We start from the raw sequence: 26,722 nt of genomic DNA on the forward strand, positions 1-26,722 counted from the left end.
TTAAACTAAATGGATCTTTCCAGATTTGCAAGAATGAGAAAAACATTTCCATTTTCATATGTGACGAGTAACAGGATTCTAGGAAATTAATAGATAACACTATGAATTGGGAAAAAAAAGAAGAATATGAAATGGTCTGTACACCCCTATTTCAACATTAAGATGAATTTTTTACGAAATGCAAGCAATCTATTTGCAAGAAAATTTGAAATTTTATTTCAAATCTTCTGGCTCAAAAGTCATGAAAAGGTGATAAAGGATACGTTCCTGTCTGCCTTTTTCACTTCTGAGAAGTTCATCTCTCTTGGGTACCAAACTTTGCACTTCATCCCAGGCTAAAGATATTTCCTGACACAGAGCAAATTTAGATCATATAGAACTCTTAAATGTGACTAAGAAATGGCCTCAAAATCAGCTTCAGCATCGTGTTTCGTCCACCATTAGGTTGATCAATATCCACTACAAAACAGAAGATAATGCCTGGCCGACTAGTGAGACACAGCTAATGCGAGTATCAATCGACAACATACTGTCAGTAGTTACCGCTATATTTGATATCCTCACCTCCTTTGTTAGACTTGTGTATGGGTTTTCATGAACACCCTTTTCCTCTATTTTAAGACTTATGTTCATTATAGCATCAAACTCATTTTGCGCAGCTGGCATATTTTCTTTGAACACCCGGTGAGCATCCTGCAGTTCCTGTGATATCAAGACAAACAAGGCAGTAAGTGAACTGGCCAGTAAAAAATAATTATTATGATCAGGATATTGTAACATTTCAACTGCCTTGTAGTTTAATAACAATAGCAATAACAATAATAATAATAAAAAGCCATGTCCCCAAAAGTTTTACTTTAGCACGTACATGTAGGCTGCATCAAAAAGTCACATGAGTTTGAGCGTAACGTCTTGCAACTTTTTAACTTTATACTTGGGCTGGACAAAATAAATCCAACATTACAGCATAGTTAACTATTACGGCATGTACAACCTTAATTTACTGGAAAATACAGCAACATGTTAACTGCTGGTTACAAGATAATCAAAACATCTAAAGGATTCACTTACAACTATCTCTTCCACTGTGTGCACACTAAACATGTCCATCAAATCTTCCCGTGCACTTTCCAGCCAGTTGTTATAAGGCTTTCAAAAGGTAAATGAAGTTTTTGTTAGTAACAACTCAGAATTAAGAACACAAAAATAGCAGGAAAGTCACCAATTCACAGGGCTGAGATAGTGTTACATATCACTTCTGATGCACTATCAGGAAAACCAAAAAGAAGTAAAGAAACAGCATGTGAATCTAAGTTAGATCCTGAAACCCATTTTTTTTGTAAATTTAAAGCAAACTCACAGCTGCTCTTTTTGCAAACTCTAGTAGCAAAGAGTCAACGTCCTGCAGTACTGCCAAACGTGCCTAAAAGAAATCAATAAGAAAAAGTTAAACATGAAGCACTACTCTGTATATGGTTGTAAGCAAAAATACTATTTTTTTCTTGCAAACCTCAATCTTGGATCGACGCTCCCGTGTGAAATGTCCAAGCTTTGCCCACTCATCACAAATGTACTGAAACACAACATTCCACAAATATTCAACTCTGACTGAAGTCAAGGCTCACATTGCAACCAGGTTGACAAGCAGCCGTAGTTTGATACTACATGCATTCTGATTGAAGAAATTTGAAGGCAGTTGTAATGTCTTTTGGCCCTTTTTAGTCTTTGCAAGTTTTGTATTCCTTTCATAGACCGAATGCATAAATGGCGGCCAAAAAAATATTCTTTTGTTTATGTGCTAATTAGACTCACCAGCCTCGTAGGCATGTACAAAATACAAAAGAAATGTTGCTTGAGAGGGAGGCTAGTGAGTCTAATTAGCACATATACAAAACAATATTTTTTGGGCCGCCATTTATGCATTCGGTCTATAATTTACACTAGTTCGTTAGTATGCTTGTGAGTCTTTTATGTTCTTTCTTGTAAGTCTTGTTGTTATTACCTTTAATTAACATTTAAATACAAAGACACACTATAAAAGGCGTGGTGACTTTGGCACATGCAAATGATTTATCAATCAACCATGGAGGCAACCGAGCTCTGTCATAATTTGTGCAAAAAAAAAGCCCCGTATGGTAATGTGCCCATAATACGTCATAAAATATTATCTGTCGTTCTTTTCTTAATCCAGAGTCCCTTTTCCTTGCGCGAGAAATATCTTTTAGGGCTTCTGTCTCAGTGTTTCTGTTTGTTGATCACCAACTTGGGTAATTAATCAGTCGTGCTTGAATGAATTCAAACAAATGCAGAGCGTGAAGCCACCCCTTTTACAGTGCATCTATAAATTTGTACCTAAGTCAGTTTATAAGTTAAGTTCAACAACACTTTCAGTTTGTTCCTCATTGTCCTTGCTGATCCAGCAATAATTGGTAAGAGTATTGTCCTTAGTTTCACTTTTTTCATGTCTTTGTTACGGTTTAGTTATCCTGTTCAATGTTTGTAAACTTTTCGTAAGGTAACCTTGTTGTTAGATATTTACCAACATGAGCACCGACATAAGTTGGAGTCAATACACCTTATTCCAAAATGGCCACCATTCTAGTATTCTTTTGTTTGATTGCAAATTGGCCCTTTTGGCCTCGTTCACGGTTAGATTTTCTTTTGCACTTTACGTTTGAAAGCGAGGCCAAAAGGGCCAATTTGCAAGGAAAATAAAGAATACTAAAATGGCAGCCATTTTGGAATAAGGTGTATGCAGTTGCTGCAGTTAGTGTCTAAAGTTTTAGTTTCTTGCATGATCCCTGATCACTTCAGCAGCCTAAAAAACTATAGTTCAAATACCCCACATTTTATTAATTATTTAAGTGAACAAGAGTGAGACATGTGACCTAATATGTATCATATGCGAGGTGCTGTATGGTAGAATCATCTTTAACCCTAAGTCATGTGCATATACTGTAGTGCAGGGTTCTGGCAAGGGTTAAAGGGACACTACAGGATATTATGACATCTGCACAATGTTAAAGAACTTCATGAAGATACATGACAACCACGGAACTTTTGCTACTAAGTGAACATCCTTAAGAATGCAGCAATTACAGTGAATCAATTTTTGATTTCATGAGCAACTGAATTTTCTTTCCCATGAGAAGCAATAATATTTTAGTTTTGTTCCTATAATGCTATATGCAAGCATTACTAATCTTATGATTGGCGCAAATGCAATGTGAGGAGTTGTTTGTACGTCATGGCAAGCTTGGTTTAGTTTGGTGTCTAGATCCGCTGATTAGGTCGCTGAGGAGGTTGAATCGAATACATGCAACAAACACGAGCACGTGGATCATTCTTTGTCAATATATCCTTGACAGTTGCACTTCTGCAAAAATTGATGGAAAAACTTTGTCTTTCATAAAGATCTTGTTTTCCTCTGTTGTTTAAGTGCTCTTCAGTCAAATTCCTTGTCATGTGAAAAACTTACATTGTCCTTCCTCATTTTTTTCTGTTTGCTGGTTGGAATCTTAGAAGATCAGCAGAGGTTGATTGTATCAACTGCAGGGAGCCAGGGAGCTCTAATTTTAGATCACACCAATTACCATGATAAATGATGACATTTACCTGACATCTTTCATTGATAGAATCCACTTTACTGTAACCCAGTGCACTAGAAGGAACATAAGGATGAGATGAAATTATTATTCCACAGAATAAATTATAATGGTTGAAAGTATTTCATACAGCTGGTCTGCCTCCCACCAACTTAAACTATTAAATTTAATTATCTCAAACAGGAAGTGGCATTTTCTATTTATTGCTGATACACAACCAACAGTTTCATTAGATTACCTTACCGTAACTTTCAGTTTGGTTGACAAATAATTATTGATTATATATTGAACGTAAAGGAGCTGGCTTTTGTTCACTCTTTTCTTGCTTCTCCAGTAAAATATAACTTCTTGACAAAAAATGCACTCTGTACATGACTATTAACATGACCTTCTGATACTAAACACAAATTATGTTGTTGTCCACTTCCTCTGCCATCTGAAATCACCCCCTGTTCCACATGGTTACCTTGCCTCTCTTAAAATTATATATTTTGATCTTCGGTTGTAGTTGTACAAAACAAAGTTCTATCCTATGAGTGGCGCACATTAAGCGAGGAGATGAAGATTCAAACAAATTGTTCTCAGAAAGAAATGAGAGTTTCTCAAAATAATGGTCAGAGAAAGTCAAACATTAACATCAACAATACTTACTTTAGTTCCTGAGCAATCGCCACAATTTGTTCAACTCTATCTTGATGAGCTGCTAAGTCGCTTTCAAATGCTTCATGTTTCTTCGTTAGCGCCTGAAAAACCAGTTACCTGATTGAAGTTAAAACGCTGCTAAGCAGTCCATAATATTGATCAATACCCCTTGCCTTGCATTAAGACCTTTTTACTAACTGTATTATATGTTACAGCTTGCCTGCACATCCCTCAAATATTGACATCAAAGTACCAGACATGGAATGGGAAACTACCGGACTAAACGTCCCACCTGTTACCTCAAACGAAAACCCTGCTGGAGGAGGTGACCCATAATGGTTGGATAGAATACTTTAGGCCTCTAAGCTGCAGCCCAGAAGAGTCAACTGAGTTGTATAAGAGACAATTAAATAACCCATTGACTCCAAGGAGATTTTACTCTGTCTAACACCAGACGATTTTACTCATCAATGGGGGAATCAATGGGCAAGGATCACTTATTTCTTTCATCTAAAACCTGCAAAGCCGCACCCCTAACTTCCAAGCATGATTTTGGAAAAAAATAAGAACTCCAAAAAAGCACTCTGTAAAAAAAGTTGTGAATTGCAGCAACATTAATAAGTTAATAAACTCTGAAAATACCTTTTAAAAGCTTCTTTTTAATCAATCTCCCTATTCCCTGTGACTGACAACAGTCGTCTCCATTGCTTAAGCCCACAGTTGAAATGAAAACGATAAAATTGGAACGAAAAAAGTGCAGGAGAATGATGCAAAACGTTTGCTTGATAACCACGCAGTCATTTAATGAGGGAAGTCTGGACATAAGAATGTTCACTTTGGCATAAGCTGTGCAAGGATATCTTGCACTTAATCAAGACGTATAGAAGCCATTGATCAGAGAAAAACTTGTTGCGAAACAAGAGTTTAACAACTTCATGGACAAACACGTCGTGAAAGCAGTGAGGGGAAATGAAATGGTAAGCCATTTGCCTCACCAGATCTCCCCAATAGCGTGGTATTTTCTTACACGTAGTGAAATCAGTGTTGAGGTGAACGGTCATAGACAACATTGCAAGCAGCTATGCGGAGGAATGGAGATTCCATGCCAATTAGAGTTAAACTGCTCAAACAAATTGCAAATGAAACGCTTGAAAGAACTACTGGCGAACAACATTCAGGTTTAGAACCTAAAGATGCAAACAAACGGCTCCTTTAGGAGCCACCACTTGTAACCACCGAAAGCAGTGGTCAACAACAGGTTTCAATATGTTTAATCTTTAGTTACTGAAGCTTTTCAGTAACTCAAGTCGCACCCGCAATTTTGGCCCAAAACTTAAGCAAAAAGGAGTGGCTCATACAAAAGTTTTTATGGTATTTAATTCAATATAATTAATTAATTTACTTGTGCCATTCTGCCATTCGAGAAATTGAAACTTGGCAGTGCTAACTAAAGGCTACTGTCCTGAAAAATCAAACCGTAAAAAGAGAGCACTGCACCATAATAAGTATGTGGTACCAACAGCCGACAGAAAGTGCCCACTACTTCAATGAGAAGTCAGCTACTTTTTCCCTAAACTGAAGTAATAAAGACAGATTCTCGCAAACCTAAGATTGAAATTCATTTTGACAACAGTCAGTTACTCTACTCAAACCAACCCCAACTTCAATTTCATTGAAACCCCTGACCTTGAATGCACAATTAAGATAGCCACTCTCTTACCAATACATCAGCCAGAGTAGCATTCTCTAGATCATCCTTTTGCAGCATTTCAATTTTGCCCGCTGTCCAAGCTTCATGAATGTTGCACTTGTGTTGAAATTTCTCAGCCAAGTGATCCAAGCGCTCCATTCTGCCGAAACAAAAACATACTTAAACTATTGTCTTTTTCTCTCACTTTATTTACAAACAAATCATGTACAAACAATAGCATGGTAACCCAAAGTTAGCATAGCTATTTGAGGCAGGCCACTTAGACTACATCAATATTATTGGCTCTCACAACAAGATAAACAGAAAGACACTTGGAAATCATTGACAGGCATTACCACGGAGGTATATCTACAAAAAAATTCAATGATCAGCATTTGAAATAAAATCGCCCAAATCATGAATGCATCAATCCAAAGCTGAATGGCAACAAGCCAATTCTGCAAATAGCCATGTTTTTGCATTAGACAGGTTTAATCTTAGTGATGTAAGTTGTTAGACCAATGTCCCTGGGGAGATGGGCTCTTCTGCAGACCTTAAGATAGTGTATCCGCTTGCACACTTTCCTGACAATACTTGAGATATGTGTTTTCCACTTGATACATTACATATCTAAGCTCTTGTACAGACCGCAAAGTGAAAAAGAGAAAATTGTCTGGTAAAAATACAAGTACCACTACACTAGGAAGGTCAGGAAGGTTACTGAAGCGAAAAAAATTAGCCATTTACACACGACTGAAAAGTATGCCAAACCAAACATTGTTTTACACTTAACACCACAAGTACTCATTACTTCTCACGAGGTAATTTATCCATTTCCTTATTATTTATCAATGTCATCCAGGTTATTTCATGCTAGGTCTATTTCTTGCAGAAGAGTAATTCTTGCCAATTTTGAGGATCCTGCATTAACCCTACTCTCTTACACTCACTCACTCAAACCTACATGTAACGGCATTGTGGATACTACAGTATATGTACACTACCCACCAAATAAAATCAGCCTACCTTCTCATTTCTTTTAATAACCAATCTTCAAAGTCTTTTTCAGATGCTTCTAAATTGCCCCAGGCTCGATTGATGTCCTGGATATTAAAGCCAAAAGAAATGAGTCAAAAAAAAAAACTGCATTCTAGATTTCCAAAATTCAGTTTAGATTACAGCTGATCAATGTTTCAACTCTCTGTGGGCTAGTATACAAAGTCCAAGAGTTAAGCTTATTTTTTTCCAGTATGATGAATTTGGAGAAGCACTCATTCTAAACAACATAGAACCAGTATGTTTCACTCGCAGTAGCCACAAAAGAATACTGTTAGTTTTCCACCAGAAAAAACACTGATGGATGAAGCAAATGTTTAAGAAGTTTATCAAACACTTACACTTATCATCTTTCCTTCAGTGGGCAGGTATGCTGGCCGATTTCCAAGTCGTAATTTAGTTTGCAGCGTGTTAAAATTTGTCTCTAGTATACCCTTCTCTTCCACTCTGGGAGGCTTCTCTCCTCTTCTGTACACTCGCAGAGCATCAAGCTTGTTCTGTTATAAGTGAACAAAGCATGAGCTCAAGAACAACTTAAACAAGGGAAGAAAACATGCAGGTTTTACAAGGTCATGTATTTCTCTACCAATAATCATTACATTTGACTCAAATAGAGTTGCCTTTGTGACATTTGGATATAGTTTGATGACACATGAACAGCAGCAAAAGGTCAAAACTTGACTCAATGTAAACAAACATACAGTAAGTAACAAACAAAATGACACTTGTGCGGCCCAGTAGTTAGGGCACTTGCCTTGAGATACAGAGATCCTGTGTTTGTGAAGACCTGTTCTGACCACTCACTGAATTTGAACCTGGTAGTCCCTGGTTCAATTTCCTGGCTGCACTTGTAAATACTGCAGCCAACTGGTTTGCCTCTGGCCAGTTATGATTCTTAAAGTTGCTGTTCTGTTCTGTTCATTCTGTACTATTCCTTTCATTTGTCCTAAATTGAGCCACTTTCAGAGGAAGTATGTACATGTACGCATGGTTTGCAGAACATTGTGACGGAGATAGCTTTACCTGAATATCATTCAGAGTTCCATCACTGTCACGGTCTTGAAGCCATGGTAACATTTTGCTGATCCAATCAAGCAGCTAAAAAATTAAATGAGTGAAAATAATTAGAAAGGTATATTGACTGTTGAGTTACAAACTAAGGGCAAATATAGTACAGTTATTTACCAGAAAAGAGGCAATATGACCCATGTTTGTGCATGTGTTACAGTTTCAACATTGCCTCAAGTTGTGATTTCAACAGCTCCATACTAGCGTGGCGCCGATGGCGAAGAAGTACCACAAGGGAAAGGTGAAAAGGAATTTGAAGAGAGAGTTAAAGAGGGAGTGAAACTGTTCCAAGGAAAACAAAATTCACAAAATGTCCCTTTGGGATTTGTTTCCACTGGAGAATGACCACTTGGCCCCAGTTGTTCAAACGATGGATAGCGCTATCCCCTGGATAAATCACTATCCACTGGATAAGTCAATTGGTTTTGCTAGTGTTTATCCGCTGGATAGTGATTTATCCAGTGGACAGCGCTATCTATCGTTTGAACAACCAGGGCCAGATCTCCACATTGGTTTGGTGACCATGACTATCAATGATTAATTCACACACAAGTGTTGCTTGCCAGCAGATACGGAAACCACATAAGACTTCAAGCTGGGTATTTGTACCGTGACAAGGATATGTGCATAGTCATTATCCTATATTATATCACCCTCATATAATGCAAAAACTCCAAATACCATAGATTACATAGAATTTTACTTACATCACTAGCCATTTTTTCATATTCCTCCATCATCTTCTCGTTATCTTTGTTGATGGTAAGCACCTTGCCAATACGCTTAGCTGCTGTTTCAGCCTGTAAATAAAATATTCATACATGTAATACAAAGGACAAGTTGGTTCAAAATAGAGGTGAAAAGGAAACAAAAATTTAGTTAGTTGGTTCATTACATGAAAGCTGCGTTGGTTACTTATCATATACCTGTAACTTATACACCGACTATCTGGCCAATTTAATAGCCTGACTGACTTCTTGGTGCACCCAAGAGACTAGATAATTATGTTGAGAATTATGATGATATCCTCAGTTTTCCAGTCCGTTCTTTGAGAAATAGGCATCTGGTGGCCCCCCATGAAAACTCAAATAATTTAATTACTGAACTTTCACAGAATGCCATGATTGTACTGTTAACTACTGCCCTCACATACCACAAATAAACAATTTGAAAATCTTGAGGTAAGTTCGCAACACAATATAATTCAAAGAACTCAGTAACAATACTGAAAGTTTATATAACCAAAAAGACTACACATGGCATGAATTTATTAGCCCAATTTGTTCATGCTGTGAAGGACATGAAAGGTAATACTAAAGAACTACAGCTGTGAGTAAAATACTCACAAATTAATCACACTACATGTACATTGTCACATTTAGACACTTGAACCGCAATTAAGCAATAAAGCTCCACTTAGATTGTATAACTATCAAATCTATGAATTTACCTTCTGTGAGCTGGTAAATGCATGGTAATAAGAAGACACATATGTCATAACAGCTCTTTCATCAGGCTTAGCCATGTTGACCATTTCTAAAAGATACAGTTAACATGCTTGATTTTGAAAGATGTCAGCCTCAGTTTACCTTAATTTTCTTACGGGCAGGTACAATGCTGCCTGAAAGTGTTGACCCATTTACCGCGTCATTGCTGCATCACCCTGTCGCGATTTTTCCTCGGTATTCCTGCGGCAGGCTGATTTTCTGCCGAGGGAAATTTAGGGCTATGCTCTAAAGTTGCCGCAGGAAAGTCAACCGCGGTAAACCCTCAGTAAATAAAATTCCGGGTGGAGTTGGAAAGGGTTTCTGTTTACTTTGCTTTTCGATAAGCCAGATTATACAGGGCTCAAAGTTAACAAACAAATGGTCGCACACGCGACTAAATTTTTGGTTGTGCGCCTAAAAAATCATGTGTAATTGCACTCGTGCACCTTAATTTAGCTCAAGTACAGCAAGACTGAACTGCCTCTCTGCTTTGTCACTTGACTATACTTGCATACTCCGAGTAGTAAGTCACTAAACAGAAGCTTCAATCAACACATAAATAATATAAAGATATATAATAACAAAATCTGACCCTTAATAATAATGTTACATTATTTTCCTTTCATCGGTGTGTGCTTATTTGTCCAGTTTTCTCAAAGAACCCCCTTAACGCCGGTGAAGGTAGATTCTTGCTGTTGATGTTTCATTCCATCTCATACTCTTCTGTTTTGTTAAAACTCCCCTGACACATACAAATGAAGACTATGAATAAAGCACATGCTCATTGCACACGTCAAAGGTTTGTGATAGTGGAAGGTCAAGAGAGGGTCAACAATATGAGCCTTTTTCTTCAAGGAAAGAAAATTGTTAAAAAAGTAAATTATATCCCATTTAAGTCATCGCGCTTGTATTGTCTTGCATTCACTAATTTTCTGTTAAAGAGCGAGCCTTCACATTCTACAAAAGCGAATAAATCTGCCTCAAATGATACTACGTCACTAAATCAGTCCGCGATAAAGCTAAAGAGGATAAGCGAACGAGCAAGAAAAGAAAAACATACCATTTTCAAAGAACAGAGTCTAACAAATTTGAGTAGCTAGAGTGGGATTCAGAGAAAGAATTGATGCACTGCAGATAATTAAAGCTTTCCCCGTGTATTCATGCGCTTCATCCTTAGTCAAAGGTTCCCTGCTAGCAGAGGTCTCTTTTCTTTTGCCTTCGCTGGGCTGACGAGTACAATAACAGAGACCTCAACCATGGGTCGAAACTCACTCTGTTGAGCATGTGCGGGGGTTACTTAGCGACCAAATCCTCATGTGATGCTTCATGCTGTTTAGGCTCACTTAACAACAGCAGAATTACTGCACAGGAAGGTGCGAGACACAGTGGGTTTAAGTCACAGTCAGCAAACATATTGTGGGGCATGCAGTTTGAAGAGTCCAGTCCAAGGTTGTGGACGGCGTTTGGATAAAAGCGAGTTAAGATCCATAGCAGAGGTCTCTTTTCCCATACAATGCAAAAAGATAAGAGACCTCTCCTAGCAGGGAAGGTCAATTGGTGCAAGAACGTTAAACATGAGACACTCATCAAGCATTTACAGAGTTAGAGCCATGTTTACTGCAAGTACTGTTTTTGTATTGGTAGCAGTAAATCAAAAGCAGCAATGCAACAAAAAGTACTTCCAGAAGTTTTGGCCAGACAGGAAACAGCCTAGCAGAAAGAGCTTCAGCGAGAGCATGAAGTCAAATTCAACATTGCTTATAATAATATAGCGAAAAAAGAACTCCTGTTCACAAAGTAACGGCTGGTGCCTTTGCTTTATAAAATGGATGAAGCTGACATCGGTACAACGAACAACAACGACGTCAAATGCACAAAATTTATTTCTGCCATTTGCGACAGCCTAAAGTCTGATCTGGGTGACCTGATGGAATCAACGAAGCATGCGTCTATTATCAATTATGAAGTTGTATATCTATTCCGGTTTTCAAGTATATTTTCTTTAGTTACAAGTGTGCATTTGAAAAGGAATTACATGATGAAAATGTTTCTGTCATTTCGAATTGTACTTTAACATGATAACATGTAATAATAATAATTTGTTGTTGAAATTGAGAATTTTAACGGATGCTTGTTTCAGGAAAAAAATCCTGTGAGGAAGGCCTGGAATTCATCACAGCAGATACAAGCTTACTGCACAAAAGCTTCAAGGCAACACGTGTTGCTACCTTGTTGTACGTAAATTTTTTGTTTGTTGTTTTTGGTTTTCCCCTTGTTTCAGGCTTGGTTTTTATTTTGCATTATTTAGATATGATCATCTCGCATGCGAAAAGAACTGTCACATTCTGATTGGTTGTTTATTTGTAAACTTACCGGGAAAGACTAACCCATGAACCCTGCTTGGGTATAACTACAGTTAGTCTGTATTGTTTTGGATCACCGAGGCGTAAATTTTCTAACTACAGTTAGAGCGAACAGAAAAGCGGTCATATCACCGAAATAGCTAACTATAGTTACATGTATTCCCGTCTTCACTATAGTTAGTAGCCCAGATGTGACCACAGTCAATATTTGATCATTGGTGCATATCGGCGTGGCTTATGAAAATTCATCATGAGTGATGGCGGGCTGCCAAAAGAGTTACAAGTGAAAGCGCAACATGAGCACGGGAGCACGGGAGCAAAGATGGTTTGAACATCAGACTATGTGATGTTAAGAATTATGTCGTTCTTCAGGTGAAACTTAAATATTTCCCGAGTTTGTTTCGCTTAGCTCGCTGGTTTTGTGTTTTTTTTATAATTCAAATGCAAACGATGAGCGTTCAGATAATTAGGAGAATTCATTTCTCCAATAATCATAGTCTATTCTTAAATGAATGAAGAGAATGAATGGGATCAGAATGTAGAAGCGGACTTGGTGGAAGGGCCAGTTGAGAGGGTTAGTCGGGAAGAAGTGGTGAAGGTGATGGGGGAAATGAAAGCAGGAAAGGCTGCTGGATAAGAGTTAAAATGATAGCGGCGAGTGGGGAGATCTGGATTGGTGTGATGGTAGAGCTGTGTCAGGGTGTGTTGGATGGAGGAGGAATGCCGGATGAGTGGGCGCTGAGTGTTGGTACTGATTTTCAAGGGGAAAGGGGATGCCATGAGTTGTGGGGCATATAGGGGGGTGAAGTTGCTAGAGCATGCAATGAAGATTGTAGGAAAGGTGCGAGAGAGGAGATTGTGGCGTATGGTGAAAGTGGACAAGATACAATTCAGTTTTATGACAGGCAAAGGAACGATAGATGCAGTGTTCATTTTGAGGAGGTTACAAGAGGAGCACTTAGACAAGGAGAAGAAGTTGTATATGTGCTTCGTTGACCTGGAGAAGGCATTTGACAGGGTTCCAAGAAAGGTATTGGAGTGGGCAATGAGGAAGAGAGGTATACCAGAGGCAATGGTGAGAGCAGTGATGAGTTTGTATCAAGGTGCAAAGACACGAGTCAGAGTTGTCCGAGGAGTTTGAGGTGAAAGTCGGTGTGCACCAGGGATCTGTGTTGTCCCCGTTAGTTTTTGCGATTGTAGTTGACGTGGTTACGGAGAGTGTGAGAAATGGTTTGATGAGTGAGATGTTGTAAGCAGATGACTTGGTTTTGATGAGTAAGACAATGAAGGGGCTGAGGGAGAAGTTCTGGAAATGGAAGGAGGCATTTGAGAGCAAGGGGCTGAAGGTGAACCTCAGGAAGACAAAAGTGGTAGTGAGGGGGGCAGAAGGTGAAATGTCTGTGAGTAAGGTACATCCATGTGGTAGTTGTGGGAAGCGAGTAATGGCAAATTCAGTGTTGTGTGTGAAATGTGGGAAATGGATCCATGGAAGATGCATGAAAGTAAAGAGGGTGACCTCGTGGTTGGGAAGAGATTTTGTGTGTGGAAGATGCAAGAAGCAAGCTGATGGATTAGTGGAACCGGTGGAGGAGTTGTGTGAAGAGGTGGAAATGGTGAGAGGTTTCTGTTATTTGGGGGATAGAGTGAATGCAAGTGGTGGCTGCAAGGCAGCTGTGACAGCAAGAGCAAGAATTGGCTGGGTGAAGTTCAGGGAATGTGGAGAGTTGCTGAACTCAAAAAGGTTCTCGCTCAAGGTGAAAGAAATGGTTTATCGGAGTTGTGTAAGAGTGGCGATGTTATATGGGAGTAAGACATGGTGCCTGAGGGAACATGAGATAGCAATTTTGAGAAGGACTAAGAGAGCAATGTCTGGTGCAAAACTGATGGAGCAAAAGAGGACAGAGGCCCTAATGGAGATGTTGGGATGGAAGGAAACAGTGGTTCAGATGGCAAAGGCAAATGGAGTGAGATGGTATGGGCATGTGATGAGGAAGGAAGACGCAAGTGGACAAGGAGAGCAAGAGTGTTTGTTTGGAGAAAAAGGATGCCATGAATCGAGTGCGATGGAGAGTGGGAGTTTGAAAGATTGCTGACAAAGTGGGGTAAATCCCGCCACCCCTGTTTACGGCATAAAACTTGGATCAAAATTGGATTGATGATGATGATGATGATGATGAAAGCGATAAAAAAAGAAACCATTCTTAAATCATTCATCGGCACGTTTGGTTGGTACGCTGTGTTGTGTTCTTGGGCAAAACACTTTACTCCCACGGTGCCTCTCTTCACCTAGGTGTATAAATGGGTACTGGCGAAATGCTGGGAGTAACCCTGCAATGGACTAGCATCCCTTCCAGGGGTAGTTAAAAAGACTCCTAGTCGCTTTATATGCTACAAAAACCAGGGATAAGCACCGGCATGTTGGGTCATTCGCTCAGAAAGCGCTTACCCTACATTTGGTCTCAAAATAGTGCCGACAGAGGCTCCGAAGCTTTGCAAGAATGCATCTATTAAAATTGAAATTTGACAAGTTTAACAATAATATGTGCAAGGAATACTTGCTTCTTTATGGGTGGCGGCATCAGAAATACAAGAAATTGAAATGAAACAGAGAAAACAGAAATGGTTTAGTGATGGTTTGCCAAATGAAATAAGCCGTTTTTTAAAAGAAACTGTCAAAATACAAAAGGTTAAGAGTTCTTTTGTGAAGCGATTTAGTCAAAATTGAAATGCTTTAGATTGTTTTCAATGGTTGAGATGAATGGTTGAGACGCTGATGTTAAAATGGAACACACTAATACAAATTGGTTTATTCAACTGAGAATCCATCCGTAGACTAAATGTGAAATGATCGGGTCTGACAACAAATGATCTTGTGCCCCATAGCAGAATGGTTTAATCAATACAAGGCACGATTGAGCTAATTGACAAATGAATTCACTCACCGGCAAATGGTTTAATCGAGTGTCAAATAGTTTAAGGTACGGGCAATCGAAATTCAGTGCAAAGTCAAATGGACAAGACAAGACTGCAATGATTTAGTTAAAGAAGGAACGGTTCATTCAGTTGACAAACAACTTAACTCACCGGCAAATGGTTTAATGGCCTGACAAGTGATTCAGTGCAATGTCAAATGGACAAGACAAGACTGAATTGGTTTAGTTAAACAATGAAAAGTTCAACTAATCAACGAACGACTTAACTCACTGGCATATGGTTTAATCAAGTGTCAAATGGTTTAATAGTCGGGCAAGTGATTCAGTGCAAGGTCAAATGGACAAGCCAAGACTGAAATAATTTAGTCGACGGAGGCTCTGACGTAAATATCGTTCCTCAGCTTGATAACACTTGGCACGAACCTGGCAGGCTTTTTGTTCTCCGGGTCAAATTGTTTCCTTCCTTGTTTTTGGATGAAGTATTCTTTTTGTTTTTCGAGAGCAGGGCTAAATGTAACTGATTAATGATGTCCATAGCATGAAGATAAACAAGATAAGGTCCTATGCCCCAGTTCACAGTTGTCTTCTTGATAGCTTTACTCTGTTTTTGTATGTGAAACGCAAACTGTGTCAAAGTGGGGTTTTGCAAAGAGCATAGTCTCCTTCACAGCCGTTTTTCAGGATATCACACAATGAGCTTTGCGTGACACCCTGACCATTGACTACATGACTGACTAAAAAGAAGGGTCCTTAAGGTAATTGCTTTGCTAAATGACGTACCATCCAGATTTTTGACAAACTTGGCAAAATTATTGATATTCAGACACAGGACACTTAAATAAGGCAATACAAAGATGGTGTCACCATGCTTCTTTTCACGCTGCATGCCCCTTTTTTCTAAGAACAACAAAAATAGCAAGGTGACAAACACCAACCCGGTGTCACCAACACATCACGCATGCACACAACCATTTCACCCGGTCAATTAGCAGCCATGGACAGCTGTTTCAGCCTTGCTGGGCCTCATCAGCATAGCGTAGCTAACATACCAAGAGGGTGTCTTAGACACCCCTTTAAAGTGACAGCTCCACAAAACTAATGTGATAAGCTGGGTTGGGAACAGCACAGCCGTTCTCCCACGACAAGCGTGTGGGAAGGTGGATCACCAAAAGAGACCAGTGTGTCACGTAATTTTTAAGTACTTGGAATAAAGGGCATGCAGCGCAAAAACAAGCACGGTGACACCATCTTTTTATTCACTTTTTTTGTGTCCCGTGTATGAATATCAAATTACTGTGCCAAGTTTGACAAAAATCTGGATAGTAAGTCATTTTCAAGACAATTACCTTAAGGACCCTTCTTTTTAGTCACTCTTGTAGTCAATGGTCAGGATGTCACGCAAAGCTCATTGTGTGACATCCTGAAAGACGGCTGTGAAGGAGACTATGCTCTTTACAAAACGCCACTTTGACACAGTTTCCATTTCACATAAAAAAACAGAGTAAAGCTATCGAGAAGACAACTCTGAACTGGGACACAGGACCTTATCTTGTTTATCTTCATGCTGTGGACATCATTAATCAGTTACATTTAGCCCTGCTCTTGAGGAAGAAAACAATTTCACCCGGAGAACAAAAAGCTTGTCAGGTTCGTGCCAAGTTTTATCGGGCTGACGACAGATATTTATGTCAGACCCCCCATCGACTAAATCATTTCAGTCTTGACTTGTCCATTTGACCTTGCACTGAATCACTTGCCCATCTATTAAACCATTTGACACTTGATGAAACCATTTCCCAATGAGTTAAGTCGTCAATCTATTAGTTGAACCGTTCGTTCTTTACCAAAACCATTTCAGTATTGTCTTGTCCATTTCACATTGCACCGAATCACTTGCCCAGCCATTAAACCATTTGCCGGTTACTTAAGTCGTCCTTGAACTAGTTGCACTGTTCCTTAACTAATTTAAAACCATTTCAGTCTTGTCTTGTCCATTTGACCTTGCACTGACTCAATTGCCAGTCACTTAAACCATTTGACACTTGATTAAGCCATTTGCCGATGAGTTAAGTCATTTTTCACTTAGCTGAATCGTGCCTTCTTTGAGTAAACCATTCTGCTACAGGGCACATGATCATTTATTGTCAGACCTAGTAAAGTAAAGTAAAGGCACTTGAATTAATGTCGCTAGTTCCTTCAGTTACGAAAGTGGTATCAATGAAGCCGACGGTGCGTCCTTTACCACACCGCCCTCCCCCCTCTGTCAGTGCTCTGTTTTACGGATATTTAAAGCTATAGCTACACGGATCAGAGGAAAGTTGAAACAGAGGTTGAAGTCACCGAGAATCTAACCAGGGACCTTTTGCTCGGAAAGCTCCTCCCCTGATAATTTCATATTTTGTCCACGGATGGATTCTCAGTTGAATAAACCAATTTGAATTACTCTGTTCTGTTTTAACATCATTCTTTGAACCATTTCAAAACAATCTAAACCATTTCAAGTTTGACTAAACTGCTTCACAAAAGAACACTTAATTTTTTGTTTTTCGACAGGTTCATTTCAAAAATACAAGAAATTGAAATGAAACAGAGAAAACAGAAATGGTTAAGTGATGGTTTGCCAAATGAAATAAGCCGTTTTTTAAATGAAACTGTCAAAATACAAAAGGTTAAGAGTTCTTTTGTGAAACGATTTAGTCAAAATTGAAATGCTTTAGATTGCTTTCAATGGTTGAGACGCTTATGTTAAAATGGAACAGACTAATTCAAATTGGTTTATTCAACTGAGAATCCATCCGTAGACAAAATGTGAAATGATCAGGTCTGACAACAAATGATCTTGTGCCCCATAGCAGAATGGTTTAATCAATACAAGGCACGATTGAGCTAATTGACAAATGAATTCACTCACCAGCAAATGGTTTAATCGAGTGTCAAATAGTTTAAGGTACGGGCAATCGAAATTCAGTGCAAAGTCAAATGGACAAGACAAGACTGCAATGATTTAGTTAAAGAAGGAACGGTTCATTCAGTTGACGAACAACTTAACTCACCGGCAAAATTGGTTTAATGGCCTGACAAGTGATTCGGTGCAATGTCAAATGGACAAGACAAGACTGAAATGGTTTAGTTAAACAATGAAAAGTTCAACTGATCAACGGACGACTTAACTCACTGGCATATGGTTTAATCAAGTGTCAAATGGTTTAATAGTCGGGCAAGTGATTCAGTGCAAGGTCAAATGGACAAGCCAAGACTGAAATAACTTAGTCGACGGAGGCTCTGACGTAAATATCTGTCGTCAGCTTGATAACACTTGGCACGAACCTGGCAGGCTTTTTCTTCTCCGGGTCAAATTGTTTCCTTCCTTGTTTTTGCATGAAGTATTCTTATTGTTTTTCGAGAGCAGGGCTAAATGTAACTAAGGGCTAAATTTAACTGATTAATGATGTCCATAGCATGAAGATAAACAAGATAAGGTCCTATGCCCCAGTTCACAGTTGTCTTCTCGATAGCTTTACTCTGTTTTTGTATGTGAAACGCAAACTGTGTCAAAGTGGGGTTTTGTAAAGAGCATAGTCTCCTTCACAGCCGTTTTTCAGTATATCACACAATGAGCTTTGCGTGACACCCTGACCATTGACTACATGACTGACTAAAAAGAAGGGTCCTTAAGGTAATTGCTTTGCTAAATGACGTACCATCCAGATTTTTGACAAACTTGGCAAAATTATTGATATTCAGACACAGGACACTTAAATAAGGCAATACAAAGATGGTGTCACCATGCTTCTTTTCACGCTGCATGCCCCTTTTTTCTAAGAACAACAAAAATAGCAAGGTGACAAACACCAACCCGGTGTCACCAACACATCACGCATGCACACAACCATTTCACCCGGTCAATTAGCAGCCATGGACAGCTGTTTCAGCCTTGCTGGGCCTCATCAGCATAGCGTAGCTAACATACCAAGAGGGTGTCTTAGACACCCCTTTAAAGTGACAGCTCCACAAAACTAATGTGATAAGCTGGGTTGGGAACAGCACAGCCGTTCTCCCACGACAAGCGTGTGGGAAGGTGGATCACCAAAAGAGACCAGTGTGTCACGTAATTTTTAAGTACTTGGAATAAAGGGCATGCAGCGCAAAAACAAGCATGGTGACACCATCTTTTTATTCACTTTTTTTGTGTCCCGTGTATGAATATCAAATTACTGTGCCAAGTTTGACAAAAATCTGGATAGTAAGTCATTTTCAAGACAATTACCTTAAGGACCCTTCTTTTTAGTCACTCTTGTAGTCAATGGTCAGGATGTCACGCAAAGCTCATTGTGTGACATCCTGAAAGACGGCTGTGAAGGAGACTATGCTCTTTACAAAACGCCACTTTGACACAGTTTCCATTTCACATAAAAAAAACAGAGTAAAGCTATCGAGAAGACAACTCTGAACTGGGACACAGGACCTTATCTTGTTTATCTTCATGCTGTGGACATCATTAATCAGTTACATTTAGCCCTGCTCTTGAGGAAGAAAACAATTTCACCCGGAGAACAAAAAGCTTGTCAGGTTCGTGCCAAGTTTTATCGGGCTGACGACAGATATTTATGTCAGACCCCCCATCGACTAAATCATTTCAGTCTTGACTTGTCCATTTGACCTTGCACTGAATCACTTGCCCATCTATTAAACCATTTGACACTTGATGAAACCATTTCCCAATGAGTTAAGTCGTCAATCTATTAGTTGAACTGTTCGTTCTTTACCAAAACCATTTCAGTATTGTCTTGTCCATTTCACATTGCACCGAATCACTTGCCCGGCCATTAAACCATTTGCCGGTTACTTAAGTCGTCCTTGAACTAGTTGCACTGTTCCTTAACTAATTTAAAACCATTTCAGTCTTGTCTTGTCCATTTGACCTTGCACTGACTCAATTGCCAGTCACTTAAACCATTTGACACTTGATTAAGCCATTTGCCGATGAGTTAAGTCATTTTTCACTTAGCTGAATCGTGCCTTCTTTGAGTAAACCATTTTGCTACAGGGCACATGATCATTTATTGTCAGACCTAGTAAAGTAAAGTAAAGGCACTTGAATTAATGTCGGTAGTTCCTTCAGTTACGAAAGTGGTATCAATGAAGCCGACGGTGCGTCCTTTACCACACCGCCCTCCCCCCTCTGTCAGTGCTCTGTTTTACGGATATTTAAAGCTATAGCTACACGGATCAGAGGAAAGTTGAAACAGAGGTTGAAGTCACCGAGAATCTAACCAGGGACCTTTTGCTCGGAAAGCTCCTCCCCTGATAATTTCATATTTTGTCCACGGATGGATTCTCAGTTGAATAAACCAATTTGAATTACTCTGTTCTGTTTTAACATCATTCTTTGAACCATTTCAAAACAATCTAAACCATTTCAAGTTTGACTAAACTGCTTCACAAAAGAACACTTAATTTTTTGTTTTTCGACAGGTTCATTTCAAAAATACAAGAAATTGAAATGAAACAGAGAAAACAGAAATGGTTAAGTGATGGTTTGCCAAATGAAATAAGCCGTTTTTTAAATGAAACTGTCAAAATACAAAACATTAAGAGTTCTTTTGTGAAACGATTTAGTCAAAATTGAAATGCTTTAGATTGCTTTCAATGGTTGAGACGCTTATGTTAAAATGGAACAGACTAATTCAAATTGGTTTATTCAACTGAGAATCCATCCGTAGACAAAATGTGAAATGATCAGGTCTGACAACAAATGATCTTGTGCCCCATAGCAGAATGGTTTAATCAATACAAGGCACGATTGAGCTAATTGACAAATGAATTCACTGACCAGCAAATGGTTTAATCGAGTGTCAAATAGTTTAAGGTACGGGCAATCGAAATTCAGTGCAAAGTCAAATGGACAAGACAAGACTGCAATGATTTAGTTAAAGAAGGAACGGTTCATTCAGTTGACAAACAACTTAACTCACCGGCAAAATTGGTTTAATGGCCTGACAAGTGATTCGGTGCAATGTCAAATGGACAAGACAAGACTGAAATGGTTTAGTTAAACAATGAAAAGTTCAACTGATCAACGGACGACTTAACTCACTGGCATATGGTTTAATCAAGTGTCAAATGGTTTAATAGTCGGGCAAGTGATTCAGTGCAAGGTCAAATGGACAAGCCAAGACTGAAATAACTTAGTCGACGGAGGCTCTGACGTAAATATCTGTCGTCAGCTTGATAACACTTGGCACGAACCTGGCAGGCTTTTTCTTCTCCGGGTCAAATTGTTTCCTTCCTTGTTTTTGCATGAAGTATTCTTATTGTTTTTCGAGAGCAGGGCTAAATGTAACTAAGGGCTAAATTTAACTGATTAATGATGTCCATAGCATGAAGATAAACAAGATAAGGTCCTATGCCCCAGTTCACAGTTGTCTTCTCGATAGCTTTACTCTGTTTTTGTATGTGAAACGCAAACTGTGTCAAAGTGGGGTTTTGTAAAGAGCATAGTCTCCTTCACAGCCGTTTTTCAGGATATCACACAATGAGCTTTGCGTGACACCCTGACCATTGACTACATGACTGACTAAAAAGAAGGGTCCTTAAGGTAATTGCTTTGCTAAATGACGTACCATCCAGATTTTTGACAAACTTGGCAAAATTATTGATATTCAGACACAGGACACTTAAATAAGGCAATACAAAGATGGTGTCACCATGCTTCTTTTCACGCTGCATGCCCCTTTTTTCTAAGAACAACAAAAATAGCAAGGTGACAAACACCAACCCGGTGTCACCAACACATCACGCATGCACACAACCATTTCACCCGGTCAATTAGCAGCCATGGACAGCTGTTTCAGCCTTGCTGGGCCTCATCAGCATAGCGTAGCTAACATACCAAGAGGGTGTCTTAGACACCCCTTTAAAGTGACAGCTCCACAAAACTAATGTAATAAGCAGGGTTGGGAACAGCACAGCCGTTCTCCCACGACAAGCGTGTGGGAAGGTGGATCACCAAAAGAGACCAGTGTGTCACGTAATTTTTAAGTACTTGGAATAAAGGGCATGCAGCGCAAAAACAAGCATGGTGACACCATCTTTTTATTCACTTTTTTTGTGTCCCGTGTATGAATATCAAATTACTGTGCCAAGTTTGACAAAAATCTGGATAGTAAGTCATTTTCAAGACAATTACCTTAAGGACCCTTCTTTTTAGTCACTCTTGTAGTCAATGGTCAGGATGTCACGCAAAGCTCATTGTGTGACATCCTGAAAGACGGCTGTGAAGGAGACTATGCTCTTTACAAAACGCCACTTTGACACAGTTTCCATTTCACATAAAAAAAACAGAGTAAAGCTATCGAGAAGACAACTCTGAACTGGGACACAGGACCTTATCTTGTTTATCTTCATGCTGTGGACATCATTAATCAGTTACATTTAGCCCTGCTCTTGAGGAAGAAAACAATTTCACCCGGAGAACAAAAAGCTTGTCAGGTTCGTGCCAAGTTTTATCGGGCTGACGACAGATATTTATGTCAGACCTCCCATCGACTAAATCATTTCAGTCTTGACTTGTCCATTTGACCTTGCACTGAATCACTTGCCCATCTATTAAACCATTCGACACTTGATGAAACCATTTCCCAATGAGTTAAGTCGTCAATCTATTAGTTGAACCGTTCGTTCTTTACCAAAACCATTTCAGTATTGTCTTGTCCATTTCACATTGCACCGAATCACTTGCCCGGCCATTAAACCATTTGCCGGTTACTTAAGTCGTCCTTGAACTAGTTGCACTGTTCCTTAACTAATTTAAAACCATTTCAGTCTTGTCTTGTCCATTTGACCTTGCACTGACTCAATTGCCAGTCACTTAAACCATTTGACACTTGATTAAGCCATTTGCCGATGAGTTAAGTCATTTTTCACTTAGCTGAATCGTGCCTTCTTTGAGTAAACCATTCTGCTACAGGGCACATGATCATTTATTGTCAGACCTAGTAAAATAAATTAAAGGCACTTGAATTAATGTCGGTAGTTCCTTCAGTTACGAAAGTGGTATCAATGAAGCCGACGGTGCGTCCTTTACCACACCGCCCTCCCCCCTCTGTCAGTGCTCTGTTTTACCGATATTTAAAGCTATAGCTACACGGATCAGAGGAAAGTTGAAACAGAGGTTGAAGTCACCGAGAATCTAGCCAGGGACCTTTTGCTCGGAAAGCTCCTCCCCTGATAATTTCAGTCCACGGATGGATTCTCAGTTGAATAAACCAATTTGAATTACTCTGTTCTGTTTTAACATCATTATTTGAACCATTTCAAAACAATCTAAACCATTTCAAGTTTGACTAAACTGCTTCACAAAAGAACACTTAATTTTTTGTTTTACGACAGGTTCATTTCAAAAATACAAGAAATTGAAATGAAACAGAGAAAACAGAAATGGTTAAGTGATGGTTTGCCAAATGAAATAAGCCGTTTTTTAAATGAAACTGTCAAAATACAAAAGGTTAAGAGTTCTTTTGTGAAACGATTTAGTCAAAATTGAAATGCTTTAGATTGTTTTCAATGGTTGAGACGCTGATGTTAAAATGGAACAGACTAATTCAAATTGGTTTATTCAACTGAGAATCCATCCGTAGACAAAATGTGAAATGATCAGGTCTGACAACAAATGATCTTGTGCCCCATAGCAGAATGGTTTAATCAATACAAGGCACGATTGAGCTAATTGACAAATGACTTCACTCACCAGTAAATGGTTTAATCGAGTGTCAAATAGTTTAAGGTACGGGCAATCGAAATTCAGTGCAAAGTCAAATGGACAAGACAAGACTGAAATGATTTAGTTAAAGAAGGAACGGTTCATTCAGTTGACGAACAACTTAACTCACCGGCAAAATTGGTTTAATGGCCTGACAAGTGATTCGGTGCAATGTCAAATGGACAAGACAAGACTGAAATGGTTTAGTTAAACAATGAACAGTTCAACTGATCAACGGACGACTTAACTCACTGGCATATGGTTTAATCAAGTGTCAAATGGTTTAATAGTCGGGCAAGTGATTCAGTGCAAAGTCAAATGGACAAGCCAAGACTGAAATAACTTAGTCGACGGAGGCTCTGACGTAAATATCTGTCGTCAGCTTGATAACACTTGGCACGAACCTGGCAGGCTTTTTCTTCTCCGGGTCAAATTGTTTCCTTCCTTGTTTTTGGATGAAGTATTCTTTTTGTTTTTCGAGAGCAGGGCTAAATGTAACTAAGCGCTAAATTTAACTGATTAATGATGTCCATAGCATGAAGATAAACAAGATAAGGTCCTATGCCCCAGTTCACAGTTGTCTTCTCGATAGCTTTACTCTGTTTTTGTATGTGAAACGCAAACTGTGTCAAAGTGGGGTTTTGTAAAGAGCATAGTCTCCTTCACAGCCGTCTTTTAGGATGTCACACAACGAGCTTTGCGTGACACCCTGACCATTGACTACATGACTGACTAAAAAGAAGGGTCCTTAAGGTAATTGCCTTGCTAAATGACGTACCATCCAGATTTTTTACAAACTTGGCAAAATTATTGATATTCAGACACAGGACACTTAAATAAGGCAATACAAAGATGGTGTCACCATGCTTCTTTTCACGCTGCATGCCCCTTTTTTCTAAGAACAACAAAAATAGCAAGGTGACAAACACCAACCCGGTGTCACCAACACATCACGCATGCACACAACCATTTCACCCGGTCAATTAGCAGCCATGGACAGCTGTTTCAGCCTTGCTGGGCCTCATCAGCATAGTGTAGCTAACATACCAAGAGGGTGTCTTAGACACCCCTTTAAAGTGACAGCTCCACAAAACTAATGTGATAAGCTGGGTTGGGAACAGCACAGCCGTTCTCCCACGACAAGCGTGTGGGAAGGTCGATCACCAAAAGAGACCAGTGTGTCACGTAATTTTTAAGTACTTGGAATAAAGGGCATGCAGCGCAAAAACAAGCATGGTGACACCATCTTTTTATTCACTTTTTTTGTGTCCTGTGTATGAATATCAAATGATTGTGCCAAGTTTGACAAAAATCTGGATAGTAAGTCATTTTCAAGACAATTACCTTAAAAACCCTTCTTTTTAGTCACTCTTGTAGTCAATGGTCAGGATGTCACGCAAAGCTCATTGTGTGACATCCTGAAAGACGGCTGTGAAGGAGACTATGCTCTTTACAAAACGCCACTTTGACACAGTTTCCATTTCACATAAAAAAAACAGAGTAAAGCTATCGAGAAGACAACTCTGAACTGGGACACAGGACCTTATCTTGTTTATCTTCATGCTGTGGACATCATTAATCAGTTACATTTAGCCCTGCTCTTGAGGAAGAAAACAATTTCACCCGGAGAACAAAAAGCTTGTCAGGTTCGTGCCAAGTTTTATCGGGCTGACGACAGATATTTATGTCAGACCCCCCATCGACTAAATCATTTCAGTCTTGACTTGTCCATTTGACCTTGCACTGAATCACTTGCCCATCTATTAAACCATTTGCCAATGAGTTAAGTCGTCAATCTATTAGTTGAACCGTTCGTTCTTTACCAAAACCATTTCAGTATTGTCTTGTCCATTTCACATTGCACTGAATCACTTGCCCGGCCATTAAACCATTTGCCGGTTACTTAAGTCGTCCTTGAACTAGTTGCACTGTTCCTTAACTAAACCATTTCAGTCTTGTCTTGTCCATTTGACCTTGCACTGACTCAATTGCCAGTCACTTAAACCATTTGACACTTGATTAAGCCATTTGCCGATGAGTTAAGTCATTTTTCACTTAGCTGAATCGTGCCTTCTTTGAGTAAACCATTCTGCTACAGGGCACATGATCATTTATTGTCAGACCTAGTAAAGTAAAGTAAAGGCACTTGAATTAATGCCGGTAGTTCCTTCAGTTACGAAAGTGGTATCAATGAAGCCCACAGTGCGTCCTTTACCACACCGCCCTCCCCCCTCTGTCAGTGCTCTGTTTTACGGATATTTAAAGCTATAGCTACACGGATCAGAGGAAAGTTGAAACAGAGGTTGAAGTCACCAAGAATCTAACCAGGGACCTTTTGCTCGGAAAGTTCCTTCCCTGATAATTTCATATTTTGTCCACGGATGGATTCTCAGTTGAATAAACCAATTTGAATTAGTCTGTTCTGTTTTAACATCATTATTTGAACCATTTTAAAACAATCTAAACCATTTCAAGTTTGACTAAACTGCTTGACAAAAGAACACTTAACCTTTTGTTTTTCGACAGGTTCATTTCAAAACCACTTATTTCATTTGGCAAACCATCACTAAACCATTTCAGTCTGTTTTCTCTGTTCCATTTCAATTTCTAGTATTTTTGGCAGCGATTGCCGCCTATACTTCTCACCAAAATGGTGAAGATAAAATGAAGACAATCGCACAAGTTTGAATTTCAAGTCTCCATATAAAATAAGGTCAGGCTTAGACGAAAAAAGATACAATCGAACCTTTTTCAGGGTGTCTAGAAAATGCAGACCTGGAAAACGCAGATCTAAAAAAAGAAGACCTAGCGAATGCAGACCTAGCAAATAACCATTTACTGTTAGTAATATTATTTCGTAACTTAAAAAGTGTTTTGTAAAGTTATGTTTATGCCAAATAAAAATATCAGTTATATAAGGCAAGTTAGCGGACCTACACAAGTAAACAAAATTCCTTCGGGCAGAATTGCATCATAAGTAAAATTAATTTCCTTACTTTAACAGCAAATATTTGGAAATACCCGATTAAGCAAGGGCCAACCTAAAGGAAGCACACAAAACACTTATTAATTAAGGAAGAGTTTAGTCATTCATGTTAACTGTTTACAAAAGTACAC

At 39.1% G+C, this 26,722-nt stretch overlaps 1 protein-coding gene across 1 annotated transcript in view; it reads right to left on the reverse strand.

Moving 5' to 3' along the window:
* LOC137981208 (alpha-actinin-1-like) overlaps positions 1 to 26,722 on the reverse strand; it is a 51,053-nt gene that overhangs the window by 14,618 nt on the left and 9,713 nt on the right. Inside the window, exons 7-19 of the mRNA XM_068828539.1 lie at positions 9,512 to 9,597; positions 8,769 to 8,861; positions 8,017 to 8,091; positions 7,335 to 7,490; positions 6,964 to 7,040; positions 5,968 to 6,097; positions 4,257 to 4,348; positions 3,616 to 3,661; positions 1,511 to 1,573; positions 1,361 to 1,423; positions 1,072 to 1,149; positions 565 to 702; positions 264 to 348 (exon numbers count right to left, since the gene is read on the reverse strand). Coding sequence (XP_068684640.1) covers positions 264 to 348; positions 565 to 702; positions 1,072 to 1,149; positions 1,361 to 1,423; positions 1,511 to 1,573; positions 3,616 to 3,661; positions 4,257 to 4,348; positions 5,968 to 6,097; positions 6,964 to 7,040; positions 7,335 to 7,490; positions 8,017 to 8,091; positions 8,769 to 8,861; positions 9,512 to 9,597 — 1,182 coding nt within the window. The remainder of the gene's footprint in view (positions 1 to 263; positions 349 to 564; positions 703 to 1,071; positions 1,150 to 1,360; positions 1,424 to 1,510; positions 1,574 to 3,615; positions 3,662 to 4,256; positions 4,349 to 5,967; positions 6,098 to 6,963; positions 7,041 to 7,334; positions 7,491 to 8,016; positions 8,092 to 8,768; positions 8,862 to 9,511; positions 9,598 to 26,722) is intronic.

Source organism: Montipora foliosa, chromosome 12 (assembly GCF_036669935.1).
Source record: "Montipora foliosa isolate CH-2021 chromosome 12, ASM3666993v2, whole genome shotgun sequence".
Lineage (NCBI taxonomy): Eukaryota > Metazoa > Cnidaria > Anthozoa > Scleractinia > Acroporidae > Montipora > Montipora foliosa.